This window comes from Sorex araneus, chromosome X (genome assembly GCF_027595985.1).
Source record: "Sorex araneus isolate mSorAra2 chromosome X, mSorAra2.pri, whole genome shotgun sequence".
Lineage (NCBI taxonomy): Eukaryota > Metazoa > Chordata > Mammalia > Eulipotyphla > Soricidae > Sorex > Sorex araneus.
In genome coordinates, this window is record NC_073313.1 from 264436015 (window position 1) to 264457423 (window position 21409).

General features: G+C 48.5%; 1 protein-coding gene and 3 non-coding genes across 4 annotated transcripts; all 4 read right to left on the reverse strand.

Moving 5' to 3' along the window:
• Positions 1-9055: 9055 nt before the first annotated feature.
• Positions 9056-19960, reverse strand: NCL (nucleolin). The gene is made up of 14 exons (XM_055120553.1): positions 19663-19960; positions 18651-18770; positions 16743-17241; positions 16140-16334; positions 15967-16053; positions 15627-15768; positions 14915-15039; positions 14029-14152; positions 12237-12394; positions 11706-11829; positions 11330-11463; positions 10460-10586; positions 9889-10115; positions 9056-9520 (listed from the first exon to the last, which is right to left on the reverse strand). The coding sequence occupies exons 1-14, from the start codon at positions 19678-19680 to the stop codon at positions 9444-9446; spliced, it is 2157 nt and encodes a 718-aa protein (XP_054976528.1). The 5' UTR covers positions 19681-19960; the 3' UTR covers positions 9056-9443.
• On the reverse strand, positions 10275-10407 carry LOC129400581 (small nucleolar RNA SNORA75). The gene has a single exon (XR_008627793.1). It is a non-coding gene; the product is annotated as a small nucleolar RNA SNORA75 (small nucleolar RNA).
• LOC129400644 (small nucleolar RNA SNORD20) lies at positions 11165-11244 on the reverse strand. Its single transcript, XR_008627837.1, has one exon. It is a non-coding gene; the product is annotated as a small nucleolar RNA SNORD20 (small nucleolar RNA).
• On the reverse strand, positions 15856-15925 carry LOC129400641 (small nucleolar RNA SNORD82). The gene has a single exon (XR_008627834.1). It is a non-coding gene; the product is annotated as a small nucleolar RNA SNORD82 (small nucleolar RNA).
• Positions 19961-21409: the final 1449 nt, after the last annotated feature.

Here is a 21409-nt window from a genome sequence, read left to right on the forward strand (position 1 = left end):
GCAAACGCCCTACCCGCTGTGCTATAGCTCCAGCCCCATCCCTGGGTTCTTTCAATCCTTCGTTGGAACCCTGCTTTTGGGGTGCTAGGAACTAAGGGCAACTGAGGCTTAAGTCAAAAAAGCAGATGCCCGGGAGGGAATAATATTCAAAGCCAATTAAATCCCAAGTCACAAAGCATAATATTGACTGTCTTCCTGCATCTATACAAAAAGGACATTGCTTTTTATTTATTTATTTATCTATTTATTTATTTATTTATTTATTTATTTATTGCCTTTTGGGTCACATCCGGCGATGCACAGGGGTCACTCCTGGCTCATGCACTCAAGAGTTACCCCTGGTGGTGCTCAGGGGACCATATAGGATGCTGGGATTCAAACTCGGGTCGGCCCTACTCGCTGTCCTATCACTCCAGCCTCAGACATTGCTTTAAAGTAAACTATTAACAAGACATAGAGGAGAAAGGCAGTATTTCACTCACACATATAAAATCATAGATTTCTGAGGAATCTGACCTTACAAGTTAACAGAGTCTGATTAGGGAGAAAAGGTGATAGACTGGTTAGGGAAGAAAGCATAAAGAGGAGTTCACAGATAAACACAGTGGAATGAAGTGCCTCAGGAGCACTGTGATAAATCTGAGTTCCCTGTGGCAAGGGGAACAGGACATACCAATTTTGTCCTAAAATGTTTAGACCTACATTCCAATAAACAGAAGATGGAGGTGCTTCAGGAGCACTGTGATGGGTATTACCAGATAAACCTAAAATCTCTGTGGCAAGGGAGAAAGGACAAACCAATGATATCCTACGGTAGGCTATTTCATTGACCCATTGATCCTACCTTACTCACTCCAAATATTGTCTTGAAGTCACGGTCACTGTCATCCCATTGCTCATCAATTTGCTTGAGCGGGCACCAGTAATGTCTCCATTGTGAGCTTGTTGTTACAGTTTTTCGCATATCACATATGCCACGGGGAGCTTGCCAGATTCTGTGCGGGTGAGATACTCTTGGTAGCTTGCTGGGCTCTCCGAGAGGGGCAAAGGAATCGAACCCAGGCCCGCCACATGCAAAGGCCCTACCCGCTGTGCTATCACTCCAGCCCATCTTGAAGTAATTTAGCCTAAATATCCAGCTATATATTTTTTTTCTCCTGATATTTGGGGGAATGGCTTCCCCTGCAGCACTCGGAAGGGGAGGGACTACTCCCAGTGACATGCAGCCTCAAAGTATGGATGGTGACTCAGTGCTCGAGGCCACACCAGCCCATACCAGCCCACGCCAGGTTGTCCACTTTATTTTTCAGTATTTTTTGTGTGGCTACTCTAGTTCTTCACTTTTCCACATAGGCTTTCAAAACACCTTGGTTTTTTGTTTTGGGGCCAGACCTGGCAATGCTCAGGGGTGACTTCCAGCTCTGCATTCAGGAATACTCCTGGCAGTGATTGGGGACCATATGGGTTGCAGGGGATCGAACCCTGGTCGGCCATGTGCAAGGCAAACGCCCTCCCTGCTGTGCTATCACTCGGCCCCATCTTGTTATTTTCTTTTTGTTTCCTGAGGGTCAGGAATATGGCCCAAGTGGTAGAATATAAGCCTCGAATGTGGCGGGGCTCTGGGCGACCCCTTGGTGCGCATAACCCCACTCCAACACCACAGGGCTGGCTCTCCAAAGGGTTGCCAAGGTGACGATCATAGCCTTGCAGAGCACTGAATCTTCAAGAGTCCTTGATAGCAGGCTTCAATCCAGAAAATGGTGCGTCTCCCTACAAGCTTTTTACTGAGGGGACGGGGTCTGGCCATGCCCCATTGCTCAGGGGTCTGAACCAGAGTTGGCCGAGGGCAAGGCAAGCCCCTTAGCTCCTGTACCATCTCATGTCTCTGGACTCCACTTCCATCTTTTTACCTGTCTTGTCTTTTATTTTTTATTTTTTTGCTTTTTGGGTCACATCCAGCAATGCCTAGGGGTTACTCCTGGCTCTGTACTCAGGAATTACTCCTGGTGGTGCTCGGGGGACCCTATGGGATGCTGGGAATTGAACCTGGGTCGTCCCCGTGCAAGGCAAACACCCTACCCGCTGTGCTATTACTCTAGGCCCGTCTTGTATTTAACACGATTCTCTCTATAAATAGCCAATGATTTGTTCTTGAATTTTCAGTTGGAGGGCCTCTGCTTGTCAATTGTGTATTTGCCTTAAGGTACTGCTGTGACTAAGTATGGGTCTATCATCTATGTGAATTTTAGTGTTCTACCGTAACTTCTGCTTTTCTATGCTGCCTATTTTGGGTTTTGTTTTGTAGTATCGCATTGTTTTTTTATTGACTTTTCAGCTATACCTTTACATTATACTTAATGATTACTATGGAGATGACAATACGCATCTTTTATTTACCAATATGCCTTGAATTAACACTGTTCTAGCTGAAGTGCAATGTAAGAATCTGAAATGGCCAGAGATGTAAAGCATTTGCCTTGTACAGATGAGGCTCTCTGGGTTCAATTCTGACATGGGAAAAAAGGGAGGGTGCATTTTAGGACTATAAACTCCCACTTACCCACCTCCCTTGGCGTACACTGTCATACATTAACTCTTCACATATATAATAAACCTCTTCAAAGATGTATTTGGCTTAGGACAGCCACCTTTCAAAGGGAATATATTTCCCATGCCCAGTGCTCTTGATTCTTCCTGCAGATCTAGTTTTCCAACTGGAATCACTCCACTTCCACCTCAGTAACTGTAGTCTAGAAAGACTCAGCTCCTGGGACTACACTGGGGCTCGTGAATTCTCTCAGCGTCATTCATTTGAAAGGACTCGCTTCACCTTTAGTTTTGAAGACTAGCTAGCTCGCAGGTGGAATTCCGGGTTGGCCCTTTTCCTTTAGCCCTGTAGCGACATCATTCACTGGTGTGTTTATCTTGATTCAGAATTAGTCATCATTCTTGTAGATGTTTTTCATTGTGCTGGGTTTTTGTGGTTTTATGTCTCACTCAAGTTTTTCAACAATTCCATTTTGATGAGCTGACACGTAGATTTCTTCTTGGATTACTGTTTTTTGTTTGAAATCAAATCTGGAATGTTCAGTCATTAGGTTCTGGAGATTTTCTTTCTGCTGTCTCTTCTCTTTCCTTGCTCTTGGGCGCAATTAAATATTAGACAACTTGATGTTGTCATTGGGGCTCTGATCATTCCTTCCTCAACCTTTTTTCTCTTTGAGCCATCAGTTTAGGTAAGACAAGGGAGGAAAAATACCTTCCTCCTCTACCCTTCTAAGTTCACGGCTGGAGCCCCTATAACAGAAGACAAATAAGAGAAAAGCATACAAACGTATTTAATGTACAGTTTACAGGACATGGGAGCCTTTCAAATGAAAAGCCCACAAAGTGATTAAACCAGGGTGTTTTTATCTTGTTTGAAGAGTTGTAAGAAAACAAATGATAGGCCCCAAGTCAAGGGTGTATGGTAGAGTAATCGGAGGAAGAGCAAGGCCTTGTTCCGATTCTTCAGAGAAGGCTGTGCCTTTCCTCTGGGTACTGACGGGATGGTGCATCTCATGACAGCCCTCTGGTCTAAACTAGGGCACATTTCCCAAGTCCTTCCTGCCCTTGCTATTTCTCACGTTCCTTCAGCTTGAAGTATTCAGTGTGCCAAGTAGCGGTATTTGGAGTGCCATAACATCTACAGCTGACCCTTTTTTCATTATGGCATCAGAGTGCATTTTTGCAGATCTAGGAATTACTTGGAAACATAAGAAATATCACAGTAAGGCAAATCCAAGGACTTTTTTGGCCTCCCTGGGGACATGCAAGTTTACACGATGCTTTAGTCTCTTAAGTTAGTAATAACATCCTTTAAGAAAGCAACATACATGCTTCAATGTGAAAAAAAACGACTTATTGCTCAGAAACACCAACTGTGGGGCAGAGAGGGCTCAGCAGTTGGCATGCAGGAAGCCTGGGCTCACTCCCAGCCGCACTTGGTTCCACACCTTTGGGAACAACCTTGGAGCAGAGTCAGGGAACAGCCCTTCAGCACAAAACAAGCGAAATTCTGCTATCAAAGTCCTTTATTAATCGAAGCTCTTACTGCCAAATGCTAATTTGCAACGTGTAATGAAGAAAAAATGCCTCCCTCTTACTTTGCAGTTCTGGGGCTTGTGTACGAGAGCCACATCGGCAGTGCTCAAGGGCTTACTCCTAGCCGTTCACTCAGGGATCACTCCTGGTGCAGCTTGGGGAATCATACACAAGGCTGAACCCAGCTCAGCTGCACGTAAGGCCACTGCCCACTGTAGCATCTCTCTGCCACCCCAGTTTAGTTTATCTTGGGACAGCATAGAGGAATGGACCACACATAGCCGTGTTCAGGGTTCACTCCTGGCGGGACCTGGAGAACCATGTAGGATGCCAAGGATTGAACATGAGTTGGCCACAATAGCCACTGTACCAGCTCTCCAGCCCCCAAAGACATTTTAAAGCAGGTTGCTAACTAATAGCATTCTCCTTTACACGCGCGCGCACACACACACACACACACACACACACACATATATATTTTTTGGTTTTTGGGTCACACCTGGCGATGCACAGGGGTTACTTCTGGCTCTGCACTCAGGAATTACCCCTGGCTGTGCTCAGGGGACCAAATGGGATGCTGGGATTTGAACCCGGGTCGGCCGCGTGCAAGGCAAACGCCCTACCCGCTAAGCTATCACTCCAGCCCCCCTCCTTTATATTTTTGCAATGTATTTTGAAGTACTTCAAATAAGTCAATTTAAGCACAGCAAAGTAAGCACCGTAACTCACGTACTAATTCTTCAGCCCAATCCTAGGAATACTTGGTTCTTTCTTTAGATCACAGAAAATCTCCATCACGTTTTTTTTTTCTTTTTGGATCACACCCAGCATTGCACAGGGGTTACTCCTGGCTCTGAACTCAGGAATTACTCCTGGCGGTACTCAGGCGACCATATGGGATGCTGGGAATCGAACCCGGGTCGGCCACATGCAAGGCAAACGCCCTACCTGCTGTGCTATTGCTCCAGCCCCTCCATTTTTATCTTTTATTTGGGTTTTGGGCCACACCTGGCAATACTTAAGAGAAATTCCTGGCTCCGTACTCAGGTTTTTCTCCTGGGCGTGCTCGAAAAAGCAAGATGGGAAGCCAGAAATCAAAACCAACTCTTATCTTGTCATGGGAGATGAGGGTACCCCTGTACTCTCTAGCCTGATTCTTTTCAGAACTCTTTTAAACACCACGGTTCAGTTGTTCATAATAGCTTTGGGCATGCAATGTTCCAACACTGACCCCAACACGTGACTTTCCCTCCACCACTGGACCAGTTTCCCAGCCACCCCAGCCTGCCCCTTAGCAGGTACAAAATAACTTACCCAATTTTTTTCTGGCATTTTGGGGCACACCGTGCAACACAGGAATTAATTACCTCTGGTAGTGCTTGGGGAACCATAAAGGCTGACCATACAGGGGTCCAATCCTGGTTGGCTGCCAGGCAAGGCAAACTCTCACTCTGGCAACCCAAATTCTCCATTTGAAAATCAACTTCCTCCTTCCCTGTACACTAATGAAAATCTATATATGGTGCAAATCCCAATAAACACTTTACATTTTGATGCTTTGTCCTTCTTTTGGCTCACACCAGTTCAGGGATCACTCCTGGTAGTACTTAGGGGCCATTTAATACCAGGACACCCTCAGGCGCCCACAAAGACCTAGTTATACAACAGAGCCTGGATTTACTAGTGGGGCTTCTTTATGGCTTTGCTGCGGTAGCCAGAGGCCTGGGCTGGGAGTGCTGCGGTGTCTGGATAGTGTTCTCGCCTGGTTTCTTCCTGGCTTTTTTGGTGTGGTGAGAACTGCAGACCCAGTGCTCAGGGGTTACTCCTGGCAGTGGTGGACAGACACTTATCAAATTCAGGTGGGCTACATGCATTGCAAAGGCGCAAACGCCCTATCCCTGAACTCCCCAGCCTGCCTTTGCTCCTGGTTTTTCTTGCCCTGCACATACACACAATTTAAGAATTAGCCAATCGGAAGGACTTTATGGCTTTCTCAAAGTCTTCCTTTCTAATGACAAAACTCAGTTAAGATGCTTTCTGTGAACTAAGAAACCGTACCAATTTGGATGTCCTCACAGGCAAAAGCAGACTAAACATGGACTTTACCTATGTCCTTACCGGATTCCAAGGATCTTTTGGTTCGTCTGAGGTTAATGTCCCACCCATTTTCTTAATGAAATTCCTTGAAAAATTTGGGAAGAGGGGGCGGGGGAATACACCAGCTCACTGAGGGGTTCATGTGATGCTGAGGAAGAATGGCCCAGGGTTCTGTATCTTTGGCCCCTAATTATCTTGAGTTTTAACTTTTTCAAAAGGAAATACTTTGCTTTTTGGTCCACACCCAGTAATGTTCAGGGGTCACTCCCAGCAGATCTGAGGGCCATATGGAGCAATGGGAATCAAATCCAAATTCAGTGTTAAGAACCCTACCCACTCGAGACTCCAAGTTGTGCACATTTAAGTAGTTCAGTTACCATTGGGTTTCCTAAATGACTGCCAGATACTACAGGGTTTCAAATACCACCCTCTGATCCTTGCATATGACCTTGAGCACTGCCAGGAGTAGCCTCTGCATATGCCCTGTGACCCAAGCCCCAACCACTCAAATGAAGTTTCTAGTCTTTTGAAATTGGTGAGAAATTAAGTCGAACTTGCCCTGAGGTTCACTTCTTGCTGGTACCAGTGCTCCCTGTGGTTGAGGGAAGGAGTTTCTTGAGCACCTGTGTCAGGCACTACTTGAGATCTGTGTAGGCCAAAGGGCAAATGCAAGTCTCTTCACATGTTCCCATGTTGAGGAACCATCTCTAGATGCCCTGGAGGCCTCTGATATAAGGCGGAGTCATTGGATAGCATTTCTGTTAATGGGGGAGAAAGGGTGCAAAGGAGCAAACCCGGGCTGGCTGCATGCAAGGAATCTTACCCTCTTCGGGCTCAAGTTCTCCCTTTCCACTCACCCCAGCCAAGTGCTGGAGCTGCCCCCCACCCTGAAGTCTGCCCAGATCTTAAGGTTGAAGAAATTTCCAAGCAGATTCAAGGGACTCAGCTACGAGGCAATGAAGTGCAGGACACGGAGAGGGCTGGATTGCCACAAGCAGGAGTCCAATCCGGCTCAGAGTGGGAGGCACGTGGGGAGCCCTTCTCAGTTTGACAAGGAAGGGAAAACAGAACAGCAGGGTACTTTGCCACACTTAGCTGAGGGGAGACGAGATGCCAAGGACATTAGGGAATGAAATGCAGGTCATGAGTTCCCAGACTCAGGACAAACAACTTTCACACGAGTCTCCTCCAGATTCCACTGTTTTGTGTGAATACTCTGCAGCTGCCCAGAGCCCCCTATGCAGGGCTGGAGGTGGAACCTGGGCCTGAGACAAGCACCTGTTCCATATGATCCAGGTTAAGGAACGGTTCCACTAAACTCGAAGGTTTCTCAGCATCCCAAGCAGCCGTTTCCATGCAGATGTGCTGCCACCTGCTGGCTGGCAGGAACAGTACCACCTGCTAAACGGAGCTGGACTCCCTAAAATGGCTCCAAGATCCCTCCCTCCAGAGTTCCAGTATAAGCAGCAGAGAAAGCACAAGATCAAGATGCTAGCAGAACTAATTCCTGAACGTTGCGCAACCCCTAGGGCCCCTCTAACCCTAGAGCAGGGCAACCCCCACCCAAGGCTCCTGGTCACTGCACAGGAAATCCCAAATTGGCTGAGAACTGCCCTGTAGGCTTCTAGACTACAGCTGCGGCACATCAGTACACCGAGTGCCAAGCACTCTACCTGAGTGTGCCTATTTACATGGCCAGTCAGTTCACACTTTAGATTTCCTACCAAAGACAGTTGCTCTACAAAGAGCCCAAACCTACATCCAAGTCTTCCTCTGCCTCACCGGCTGCCCTAGGCTCAGACTGGAGCAGTCCTAATTCGCGCGGCTAGACAGCTTATCACACAGGCCAGAGCCGAGCAGCAGCTACGGGATGCACTACTACTTTAGCACAAGGTTCTAGAGTGAGTCCCCAAAACCCCAACACACAGGTCCCTCAAAACCTGGCTCTAAGAGAAAGCTGTTTTGTCTAAACCCAATTCCACCTAAAGTAATTTAGGACTCACCACCCTGCCCCTATAGACGGTAATAATCTGGATAGTGCCAGGGATTCTGAACCCAAGGCAGGGCTCAATGTTGAGTTCAACCTAAGGCACCTTTTTTCCTTGATTATCAGTATATTTGACATTTCCACTAGCTAGATGGCAATACGCATTAAGACACACAGGAATTAGGATTTGAATTTTCAGGTAATATTGCCTGAGCGGCACAGGACATAGCTTAAAGGGCTAGACATCTTATTTGGCAAGATGGGCCCTGGGCTCCATCCCTGGCACCACCATTAGCCCCCAACACTGCAGGGAGTGGTGGTGGTGGCATACGGCTGAAAACAAACCCAGAAACACCTTTCTGCACTGACTGGAGTGGGGGCGGTTCTCCACTGCACCAAGAAGCCTTACCTTAGACGGCCTAGCCTTTACCCTGTGAGAAAGGGGCCAAGGGAAAGGGAGCCGCTCATCACCAGCCCCCCCTTCTTAGTACTACTCATAGTGGTAACCCTAAGACACCGGGTCAAGCTCAGCTGAGGTGGGAAGACGTCACAGTCCACAGCCTCCACTGTCCATTTCCACCAGCGTGAAGGCTAGTCACCGTCAATTCCAGATCCAGGCTCACGCCTCGGCTGCTCATTGTCGACGGAAAGCTGACCAGTGCTCTTGCCTTTCATTCCAGAGGCACTGCTTCAGGGCTGGTGTGAGCCGCCTAAGCCGCAGTGCACTGCCAACCACACACCAATCACTGCACCCGATCTTCCGGCCAGAATACTGGAACCCAAAGCTTCAAGCTTGTCTGTTAAGAGTAAGTAGGTGGACCTGGATGTGGTGGAGTTGGCCTTGCCAACGCTCCACTCTCTACCAACTAGTAAGTACAAGTCTGGCACCAGAGTTCAGGACTTTTAATTTGTCCCAAAGTAGCTGAAGCAAAAAAAAACATAAAACATTCTGCTTTCCTTTACACCCCCGAACACAAAACAAAAAACAACTATTTGTAGGAAAAAATGGTTTTGTACATGGGAAGAAACAATATAAATTCAAAACTTACAGATAAGGGTTAGCTCTATCACTCATCTCTTTAAAAAGTTTATACGAATATCCAGTCAAAACCAACAGTATTCTCCCTTGAAATGTTATCTATACCGATTTCCAAGTAGACCACAGAACTGTATACTGTCTTGGAATGTCCTCGGAAGGCTCTGTCATTGATCAGGTAACAGAGTAAAAACCTCAGAGTCCTTTCAAATGGAAGGAAAAAATGAGGGATCGAATAAACTATTCAAATTTCGTCTTCTTTCCTTGTGGCTTGTGATCTCCGCCTCCTCCTCTGCCTCCTCGGAAGCCTCCTCGGCCTGTAAATAATAAGGGCATTGTTCAGGAAGGACGCTCATTTTCACAAAATTTCCTTTACATGAATAATTTGATCGTTCTATTAGCCATATAATGGTAACAAGAAATATAAAATACTGTGGCCCTACTATGGGGGGGGCAGCTTCAGGGGTGGTTGGGACAATGGGGACAAGGTGAAAGCGGTAGAGGGACTGGTGTTGGAACATTGAATGCCTACAATAAATCATCATAAACAAGTCTGTAAACCACAGTATTCAAATAAAACGGGTGGAGGAAGACCGCTAAGCTAAATCCTCCCGGCCCCAGAAGGACGGGACAATTCAAGAGCACTGTCTGTGGAAACCCGAGCCCTGGTGTTGCCCGTTCTTACCTCCAAAACCTCCTCGACCTCCTCTGCCACCAAATCCACCTCGACCTCCTCTGCCACCACCTCGGCCACCAAAGCCACCTCGACCTCCACCACGACCACCAAAACCACCTTCACCCTTAGGCTTGGCCCAGTCCAAAGTAACTTTGTTTCCATCAATCTCTCCGTCTTCCATGGCCTCCTTGGCAGCTTTGGCATCTTCCTCACTGTTGAAATCTACAAAACCAAACCTGAACCAAACAAAATTCCCCAATTAGCAAAGCAAGTACATACTAAGCCAAGTGCCAAAATTAGCTGCACAGTCAAGTGATTCTCACAGGAAGTCTGAACTGAGAAAAGATCCAAGTGACCAACTCCATAAAAAGTTCCTATTATTAGGTCACTTGAATACCTGTCTCACAGAACAGCAAAATGTGCCTCCAAGATGGAAGCAAACGCACGCTAGCTCTGTGAATTGTCTCTTCTTCTCGTGCGAATCCATAAACTGCCACCAGTGGACAGCAAGGAGCTCAATGAGAAGACATTCTGGCTCAGGCAGGCCTCCACTGTGCCCAGGAAGCTCCCCGCATCTTACCCTTTGGAGGATCCAGTCTCCCGGTCAGTGACTATCCTTGCCCTAACGGAGCCATCAAACGACTCTTTCAACGTCTCCTCTGTGGTTTCCTCAGATAACCCTTTGACAAACAATGTTTTGGATGGCTCTGTAGGGGGGAAAAAAAGTCTTTTAAGATCATAGTTCGGGGCTGGAGCGATAGCACAGCGGGTAGGGTATTTGCCTTGCACGCGGCCGACCCGGGTTTGATTCCCAGCATCCCATATGGTCCCCCGAGCACCGTCAGGAGCTAATTCCTGAGTACAGAGCAGGAGTAACCCCTGTGCGCTGTTGGGTGTGACACAAAAAGCAAAAAATATATAATAATAATGATGATAAAATCAGTTCATAATGATCCCATGCTGATTTTGCGCAGAAGTCCCAACTACTGGCCAGAATGCTCACTGAAGGCTGGAAGACAGTACAGCAGGTACGGCTCCAGCATCTCATAGAGTACCCTGAGCACACCAGGAGTGTGGAGGCAGGAGTAACCCAAGCATTGTTGGGTGTGACCCAAAAAGCACCCCGCCTCAAGCTCAGTGTGCAGAAGTCAGTCATTTAACATGAGGGCACCAAAGCATTTGTGTGAGCCACCACTCACACATGGACAAGAAGACGTTGATGTGTTTAAAAATACAAAAGGGGGGGCAGCAAACCATGGACAAAGCTCCTTGAACTGACAAAGATCTGGATCAGAACTTGACTATCTAGAGGAATTTTCTTGATATTTCATCAATTATTTCTCAGATAATCAATCATCATTTCCAGCATGATTCAGCAACTTGGGGGTGGGGGGTTATGTGTTCATCTGAATAGACAGTTCAGTTCAAACACCCTCTAATAGCAACTTACGGCTTCTTGCATTGGGTGATCCCCTGGGTCCTTGCAACTCCAACCTGATTGCTCTGCCCTCAATTTCTCTTTTATTACATGAATTTAAAGCTTCCTTAGCATCTTCAAATGAGGCAAATTCTATAAATGCATACCTGAAAATGAAGCCAACATTTAGAATGTCACCAAGCACAAACATCTCGGCTCTCCCACACCATGCCACCAAAAGTGCTGAGATCAAGACAACTATGTAAAACCACGTTTTACTGTACACTGACATGTGGCTGGGAACAATTCGGCTTATGCCAACGTTCAGGGAAAAGGGATTTTATTTTCTTAGGTATATGCAAAGCACTCATACATGCTTTAATAATATTAAGTATTTTGATACTCTTACCCTTTAGATTTGCCATTTTGGTTTTGGGGCACTTTGATAAAAGTTGCCTTCTCAAATACTTCTTGAAGAGTTTCTTCTGTTGCACTGTAGGAAAGGTTGCTTAAAACCAGGGTTTTGGATTCACCTATAGAAAAACGAAAACACCAACCTGAGACTCAAGTGTGGTTCAAATTTCAATCACATCTTAAAATCTTACCTACATAGAAAGTTTTTATCAATGCAAATAATTCACATAACTTATTTAAAATACTGAGGGTCCTACTGTCAAGTAGAGACGTAACTCGCTTGATGTGTATCTACTTTCAATTACTAGATGTACAAAAGCACAAAGCCTGGGCTGAACTAGTGCAGCAGGCAGGAAGGGTGCTGGCCTTCCATGTAGCCAACCCGTAGGACCTCTCAGAGTCTTCCAGGAGTGACTGAGGTGTCAGCGTTGGGCACCACTAGGTGTGGCCCCAAAACAAAAAAAGGCACCAAGCTATTGGGACTACCATCAGTGAGAACACTGCAGGACCTGTAAGAAGGCCTTACCACTCCAAGTGCTATTCTTTCCACCTCTGAAGTCCTGATTTTGACCCTTCTCTCCAGTATAGTAGAGGGAAATGGACCGTCCATCTATCTCTGTTCCCTGTTTTTCTTCTAATGTTTTCTCTGCATCAGCTTCTGTTTTAAATTCAATGTAAGCAATCCTGCAACAGGGAAAAAGGGAATTAATGACTCATAAAAAACTGCATTATAACACAAATACAGGGCTGGAGCAATAGGACAGAGAGGAGCATGTTTGCCTTGCACACAGCCGACCCAGGTTCAACCCCCGGCATCCCATGTGGTCCCCAGAACACCACCAGGAGTAATTCCTGAGTGAAGAGCCAGGAGTAACCCCTGATCACTGAGTGTGACCAAAAAAAGAAAGAAAGAAAAAAACACAAATGCAATGGACCCTTGTTTTGGCTGAGGAGAATTAAGGAGGGACCAAAATATAAGGCTTGTTACTTGCCTGGCATAGTTGACACAGTTCAATCAATCCCCAACATCCTGTATGGTCCCTCTAGCACCACTACCAAGAGTGATTCCTGAATGCAAAGCCAGGAGTAACTCCAAGCACCACCAGGTGTAATCCAAAAGCCCCTACCCCACTTCCAAAATTAGAAAAGTAGCCTTTTAAATTTTTTGTCTTTTTAGCCACACTGAGCCAAAATCAAGAATGACTTTTAGAGGTGCTAAGGGACAGTCCAGGGATCACAGAAGTCGGCTACATGTTAAGGCAAGCACAGCCATGTCTTTTTTTTTTTTTCCGCTTTTTGGGTCACACCCAGCAATGCACAGGGGTCACTCCTGGCTCTGCACTCAGGAATTACCCCTGGTGGTGCTCAGGGAACCCTATGGGATGCTGGGAATCGAACCCGAGTCGACCACGTGCAAAGCAAATGCTCTACCTGCTGTGCTATCACTCCAGCCCCAACCAGAGCCAGGTCTTAACCTCTGTCTGCACTATCTCTCTGGCCCTGGCTTCGTTGACTGCAACATTCAAGGATTTCAATTAAACCCTTTCCTCTAGTATTTACAAAGTCCACAAAAAGATTATTTCTTCTTGGCAATTCTACCTCATCACAATATGGTCACAATATCTGGGCCGGAGCAAAAGCAGAGTGGGTGGGGTATCTGCCAGCTTATGGCTGGCCCAGGTCTGTTCCCTAACATGCCTTCAGACCCTAGCAATAACAAGGAGTAATTCCCGAGTGCATGCACAGCATCACCAGGTGTGGCCCAATGCCCCCCCTTCACCCCAAGTTCTTTTTTTATTCTTTTTGGGTCACACCTGGCGATGCACAGGGGTTACTCCTGGCTCATGCACTCAGGAATTACTCCTGGTGGTGCTTGGGGGACCATATGGGATGCTGGGAATCGAACCAAGGGCAAACACCTTACCCGCTGTACTATCGCTCCAGCCCCAGTTCTTCTTTGGTTTAGTTTTGCAGCCATACCTAGCACTGCTCAGGGCTTATTCCTGGCTCTATGCTTAGGGATGGTTGAGGGGACCATATGGGCCAGTGGGAATAGAACCCAGGTTAGCTGGGTGCAAGGCAAACACTACCCATGGTACTATCACTGGCTATATCTAACTTACAAGGGCTATTACTAAAATTCTATTACACTGCAATGAACCACACAACACTTGTTTTATACAAGTCAGCTTTCAAAATCACTCCACAAAAAAATGTCCAACTCTAAATCTGTCCAGATCTTAGAAAATACAACCACCGTAATTTAACTCAGGAAGTACATCCTTTTGATAAGTGAACGTTTTTCAACAGATACATACCCTTTACTCTTCCCATCTTTGCTGACTAATCTGATATCCACAGCATCATCAAATATTTCCTTTAATTCATCCTGAGTAACTTTGTAAGGCAGATTTTTAGCCAGAAGTGTTCTTGCATCTCGATCTATGTAGGAAACAAAAAAAAAAAATTGATGTACAAAACCCCTTACACAAAATCTAAGCAAAAGCAACCACTATGTTTCCTACAGAGGGAGGGACCTAGATGCACTTCATGGAGTTTCACACAGGTTCCTACACGCAGGAGGCCGGGGCTCATTCCATTACCAGCACAACCCAGTTCCCTTAAAGTACTGCTACAAGCAACCCTACCCCACCAGCAAACTGGGTGCAGCTCCCCAACTAAAACCAAATTTATGATCCATTACGTTGTTTTATTGGACCACATCCAGGGGTGCTCAGATTATGGGGTACCAGGGAATCGAACCTGGGTTGGCCATTTGCAAAACAAGCACCCTACCTGTTGTGGGCCCCATGCCACTCAAGTATGGAGTTTCAACGGAGGCAAAAGAGTCTAAGTCACATTTGCCATCTAACTGTGAATACACCAGATAATCCATACATATGGGAGGGAGTTCAGGCATGGCAAACATCACAATTCTGGGGGACAGTGTGGAAATAAATGTGGGGCTCCTGCATGCAAAATATGAGCTTTTGCGCTGTATCTCCAGCTGCAAACACAATCTGAGACACAGTGTGGAGGAAAAGGTTCGGATCCAGATCTACTTCTTCCAAGGGGCACTCTAGATTCCCCTGACCTATCAGGCATTGTATTGAACACTTAAAATATCCGGACTCACAACGATCCTTGATTATTAGAAAAAAGGGAGAAAGATTCAAAACATCATTATCACTAAATTTTACATACCTTTCTTACTGTCTTTTCCCTTTGGTTTTTCTAGTTTAATTTCATTGCCAAACATTTTTAAACCAGTAAGTTCCAAGGCTTTTTCCAAGTCTTCAGCAGATTCAAAATCCACATAACCAAACTTCCTTTATAGCAATAAGAGGGAAAAAATAGGGTCAAAATAAAAGGCTACTTAACATGTATCTCAATTATAAAATATTATGGTTGCATGTGAAAACTGGGATTCAAGCTGTGTAAATACCAAGACCTTTAAGGTGTTAATTAGCGGTTACACTGCTCGTTGGCAATGTCTTTGGGCCACAAACAGCTTTTGCTTCTGGTGCTTGAGACATGGAGCTCTGGTATTGAACCGGGTCAGTTAGCTTGTGCAAAACAAGCACCCTACCCACGTTACTGGCTCTCCATCCCTCCCTGGCATTGGACAATAGCAGATCAGAAATGTAAATCATGACATGAAGGATCCCATCTGGCTAAAAGTTCAAACTACTGCCACTATTCAGGGCTCACAGCTTTAAACATTGAAGAATGAGCACCAAATCTTATATACTTCATTAAAAATTATAAACTACTGCAAAAGTTTGATAATGAAAATGTTCAATTTTGGGATTTTACAATTAGGTAATATCAGGACTTCATCAATTCTGATCTACATTATTTGTGTGCAAGTATGGGCGTAACAGAACAGATTAGGGGCTGACTCCACTATACTTACCTAGATACACCAATTCTGACATCTACAACAGCAAGGTCATTTTTAGCAAAAAGATCACTGATACCAGTCTTTAACTCGGGGGCAGATTTGTTGAAGTTCAGGTTTCCAACAAAGAGATTGAAAGATGTCGTTGGTTCATTGCCTATACCAAAATAGGGGGGGAAAAAATCAAGCTAATGGATTTGTAAGTATGAAAAACATTAATTTTTACTACAATTTTTTTAGCACAACACATCAGAATATCAAGAATGTGACATCAAGTCTCAGCATTAAGTCCCTTTGTCATTCATCATTGTGCTGCTGTTACTAGGTAGCACCCCCACTCTGTCCCCAAGGTTACCTTCTACTTTCTGTTTCTTGGCTTCAGGAGCTGCTTTCTGCTTGACCATTTCCTTCTTTCTTTTCCCAGGTGCTTGTTTAACAGGTTCTGGACAAGATTTTGAACAAGTATTATCCACAAATAACCATATATCCTTACAATTAAGTGCATCCATATAACAAAACTCACGCTACCTTCCTCCTCTTCCTCGTCCTCCTCTTCCTCATCATCCTCGTCATCATCCTCATCCTCATCTTCATCGTCCTCATCATCATCTTCGTCCTCGTCCTCATCTTCTTCAGCCATATTCTTGGCCTTTACAGGAGCAGCTTTTACGGGAGCTTTCTTTCCTTTGGCTGGTGTAATTTCCATAGGTTCTTCTTCTGAGTCTGAAAATGCAAAAAACAAACAAAAAAACCTGAATTCTTTTTGCGCCAAATCAACATCAATTGTTTTTTAAAAAGCAAGAAATCTGGCTAAACAGAAAAGCCTCATGATTCAAGTACTTGCCTAATGGACGCCAGTTTGTCCCTGGGAACTGCACAGGCTCCCCAGCGCAGGAGTGACCGTGAGCAGAGCCAGAAGTAGCCTTAGTACCACTAGACACATCCCAGAAACTCTTATTTAATTCCCTAGAAACCTAATTCTTAACAGCAATAACCCACAGTTCTTGAAGTCTAGCACACCACACACCCAACGGGCCCCCAATGCCCCAAACAGTTATCTAATAAGAGTGTGTATGCTCCTATAGTATTGCTAAAAGTCATGTTACAAAGAACTACTAAAAAATGACTTACCCTCTTCATCATCCTCCTCGTCTTCATCGTCGTCTTCATCATCATCGTCATCATCATCCTCATCGTCATCATCTGAGGCAGGAGCAACAGCAGCTGATGTTTTTATCATGGTTGGCTCAAATTCATCTTCATCCTCATCCTCCTCATCTTCGTCGTCATCATCATCATCTTCTTCACTGTCATCCTCATCCTCGTCATCACTGTCTTCTTTCTTAGCACTTTTGCCATTCTTTGCCCCCTTGGCCGGGGGGACTACTCCCTTCTTCCCAGACACTGCCACCATGGCTTTGCCTGGTGTGGCGCCCTTCTTGCCCGGTGTTGCTACTTTGGCTGGCGTAGCTGCTTTCTTGGATGGTGGAGGAGCTGCTCCCTTTTTGCCAGGAGTGACAACTGCTTTCTTAGCTGGTGTGGCCACTGCGCCTTTTTTGGGTGGAGAAACCACCACCTTCTTTGCTGGAGTTGTGACAGCCTTCTTGCCTTTTTTCTGAGGGATGATAATCTTCAGAATACAAAGAAAGACTAAGTCACTTCAAACCCAAGAAATTCCATGAGCCAACAACTAAGTTCACACTGTGTCCCAGGTTCAAAACCACATGCTTTAAATTTGAGCACCGGAGGGCATGCCAATGCCTATGTAATCAGAGCCCCTGATTCCCAAAGCACCCAACCCAATGTTGAGGTGGGGGAAGCATTACCCAGACTCAACATTTAAAATACATCGGGATGGAGCCACAGTACCGTGAACAGGTCATTTACCTTACATGGGCCAACCCAGCTCTACCTCTGGCACCCCAAATGGATCCGAGCCCACCAGCAGTTATCCCTGAGCAGTCAGGCCTTGGACACCACTAAGTGGCCCTAAACAAAACACCAGAGGGTCTAGGAGAGTACAGGTGTTAAGTTGCTTGCCTTTCTCCCAGCCAACCCCCCAATCTGAATTCCCAGCACTGCTCATGTTCCCCTTAGCAATGCCAAGAGTACCCCCTGAGCAGAGCCAAAGCTAAGCCAAGCCCTGGTATAACCCAAATTCCTTAAATAAAAATTTTATTAAATCTTGGGACAGAAGGGGGCCGGAGCAATAGCACAGCGGGTAGGGCGTTCACCTTGCATGCGGCCGACCCGGGTTCAATCCCCGGCATCCCATATGGTCCCCCAAGAACCGCCAGGAGTAATTCCTGAGTGCAAAGCCAGGAGTAACCACTGAGCATTGCTGGGTGTGACCCAAAAAGAAAAAAAAAAAATCTTGGGACAGAAAAGTAGAGCAGATAGGGCACTTGTTCAATTCCAAGTACCTCATGTTGTCCAAGTCCCTCCAGGAGCGTAGAACCCTGAGCACCTCAGTGTGCCCCCCCCTCCCCGCCCAAAACAAGCTACATTAAGTCCTGATCCAGGAATCTAAGCAAAAAATAGTGGTTTAACTTGTCCAAGCTGGCAAAGAATGCTAAACTGTGTCAACAAGGAAGAGGTGGCAATATTCATGCCACACTTATGCTACCAAGAATTTACAAGTTCATCTATGATGGAATAGAGACCTATGTACCCCTGTTGGAGACTAGGAAAAGGAATCTGCTATGGAAAAACTCAATATATGAATAAACACCCAACAGGCAGAACCTACAGGCAAGTTACTGTCCAGGCTGCAATGTTTAAATGGGGAGGGGGGGGAGCAGAGGCTTATAATACCCAACCCTGTATGCCCACAGAGAGCTCAGGGAAAAGACACTGTAATTCTTTTCCTCAAAGACCTTCTCCTGTTATAACCTGATTCATGAAGCGCTCAGTAAAATACCCAGAGGCTGCTGAGGCCACATATGAATTTAACCCAACTGCCCGGGGATTTTGGCTAAAGCTCCATTTTGCAATCTCACATCCTTCCACATTAAGCTGCACCCAATTACGTGCAATTACCTCCTCTTCTCCACTGCTATCATCGTCTTCATCTTCGGACATTTCCTCGTCGTCACTGTCTTCTTCTACCTCCTTGGGGGGAGGAGCCATTTTCTTGGTGTCACCTTGATTTTTACTGGCCTGGAAAGGAATTATTTCGCTGGGTACACCCGACATTTCGGAGGTGCACTCACCGTTAACCTCCAACTCTCTTCCCACTTGGCCCTACTTTAAACCCCTCCCCCCAGGCCCCCCGCCTCCTTCCAGAACCTGGACCGCCTTTCAAACTAGTTACACACGACCCCCATCTCGGGGGCCGGCCCAGCCAGGGCCCCTCTGCGGGGCGGGTGGGCGCGGGGGTGCTTGCCCGAAAGCCGCCCGCCTGGCCCCCTGTAATAAGCCCTGCGAGGCGGGCACGGGCCGGCCCACAGCCTCTCTGGATGGCTCGCCGGGGCGGCCCCGCCCGGGACGCCACCCCGCCCCTCCCAGACCTGGCGGGCCACGTGGAGTCACCTCCCGGCCACCACGTGCGCGCGGGACGCACGCGGCCCGGCCTTCTTCCGGGGCTCACCACGTGTCCGGGCGCCCCCGTGGGCCGCGGGGCCCGCGGACCGCAGCGAGGCCGCCGCCGCCCCGCGCCCCAGGACCCGGGCCCCCGTCCACCCTACAGGGTCGCCCGGCGCGCGGCACACGTGGCGGACCGCGCGGCCGGACACGTGCGTCAGGGGGCGGGACCGTGCCCCCCCCTGCGCGCGCGCCCGTCGCTTCATCCGTCCAACCCGCGGCCCTTGTCCCCCCTTCTCCGCGCCCGGCCCGGCCGCTTCAATCCCTCGCGGCACCTGCCCCGGCGTTTCACCGCGCCATCCTGCTGCCAAAAGCCGCGAGACCTCCGCGCCAGTCGCGCGAGACTTCCCTCAGCATGGCGCCCCCGAACGCGCCCGGGACGGCGCGCAGGCCCTCCTCCTCGCAGCGCCGCGCGCGCTCCTCAGAAAGCAGGCCTCGGCGTCGCGCCGGCGCGGCCAAGGCCTCTTACCTTGGCGAGTTTCACCATGATGGCGGCTTATAATGGCTGAGTGTGCGGCGGGCGAGTGGCGCAGAGGAGCCCAGAGGAACCCAAGCGACGTCGATGGCGGCCGCTGGGACTGAAGAGCCCGGAGCACGTACGCTGGGGTGCCAGCTAGCGCTCGAGACTGTGTCGAAAGACTGAGCCTGCCCAGTAATCGCCTCTGGAAAGGCGACGACGGCACCCTCGTGACTCCGTCTGGGCCAATCAGCTCTTACTCTGGTCCCGTGAGCCAATCACGAGCCCCTGACCGAGAGCGGCGCGGGGCGGGGCGCGGCGAGAGTGGGCGGGCCCCGCCTGCGGGGAGGGGAAGGAAGTTCGGCGGCGGCGCCCGGGGGGCGGGACTCGCTTTGTGCGAGGCGAGCGCCGATTGGGCCGTGGGCGCGCGGCCTCCGGGTGCCGCTTCGTTGCCGGCCTGGGCGGCGCGTGCGCCGTGGGGCGGACGCTTTTGGCGCCGCGAGCGCCCGGGTCCCGGGAAGGTGTGTTCCGGAGGCCGGGGGTTCTGGAACGTGTTCCTCCTGTCTGGCGACCTGGGTGTTCCGCGCGGTGCCCCTCGCACGTGCGGCCCGGCCCGCCGCAGCTCCCGGCGGCCGTGGGGGGACGAGCGCGCCTCTGTTCCCCCGCTGAGGCGCCCGAGCTCGCCGGAAGTGCGGGGACCAGAAGGCGCCCGTCACCCTCGTCGGGGATCCCCCTGGAGCCCGCGGGCGGCTCCTGATACACGTGCCCGGGGCTGCCCGGCCGCTGGAGACGTTCGCGTGTGTTTCCGACCTCACTGTGGCCAGTGCCCAGGCCTTAACCCGCCGGGACCCCTGAGTTTTAGGGGCTTCTCCACACGGGGCCGCGAGAGACGGGACTCGGGCCGCCACAGGGGAGCGTGACGGCCGTGGGGGAGGAACTTGATGAGGCCGACCACCCCTCAGCCCCTCAGTAGTGCCGCGGACCCTCACGGCGCCCTCTCACTTCGGACTAACTTAGTCGTTAAAGGCGGTGGCGGAGGCGGCGAAAAGGTCGGGACCAAGGGAAAGTGGCCCTCTGTGGTGCGCAGATTTCGCATGTTACTCAAGTGTGTCGCTATGGGCAGAACTTGTTGGGTGCCAGGCTTAAACAAGAACACTGACTGCAGGTTACAGTCCACCCCTGCAAAAATAAAAGTCTTTTTGCAATGACGCCATTCCCCTCAGCTGAGGGGATGGTGTTCAGAATCCTCTCTGGAGATTCTAATTAGAGAGCTCTGGCTTGGGGGCCCGGGGTTTAACAAGAGCCCATGGGGATTCTGTGAGCAATCAAGTTATTTTGCAATTGTTACTCGAACACGCCTGAGACTGAGGGAAGAGGAAACCCACGGCCCGCCCCAGGGGCTCTGGCCAGGGAGAGACTGGGGACCCACCATGGGCTGCACGCTGCTTTCTGATCTGTGGGGAACTCCCTGAGGAGCTGCACACGGTTAGCTCTGAGAGGAGACTCTGGGGACCCTTGGTGGCAAGGGACAAGCCGGATTGCATGAGGCAGAGCATGGCAGAACAAGACCCCTGTGTTTCCCAACCAGGTGGCACAGGGCAGGATAGAGTGACAAGGGATGAATACTAGAGTCACAGGCATACCTGACTTTTTTTTTTTTTTTTTTTGCTTTTTGGGTTACACCCAGCGATGCTCAGGGGTTACTCCTGGCTCTTGCACTCAGGAATCACTCCTGGCGGTGCTTGGAGGGGACCACATG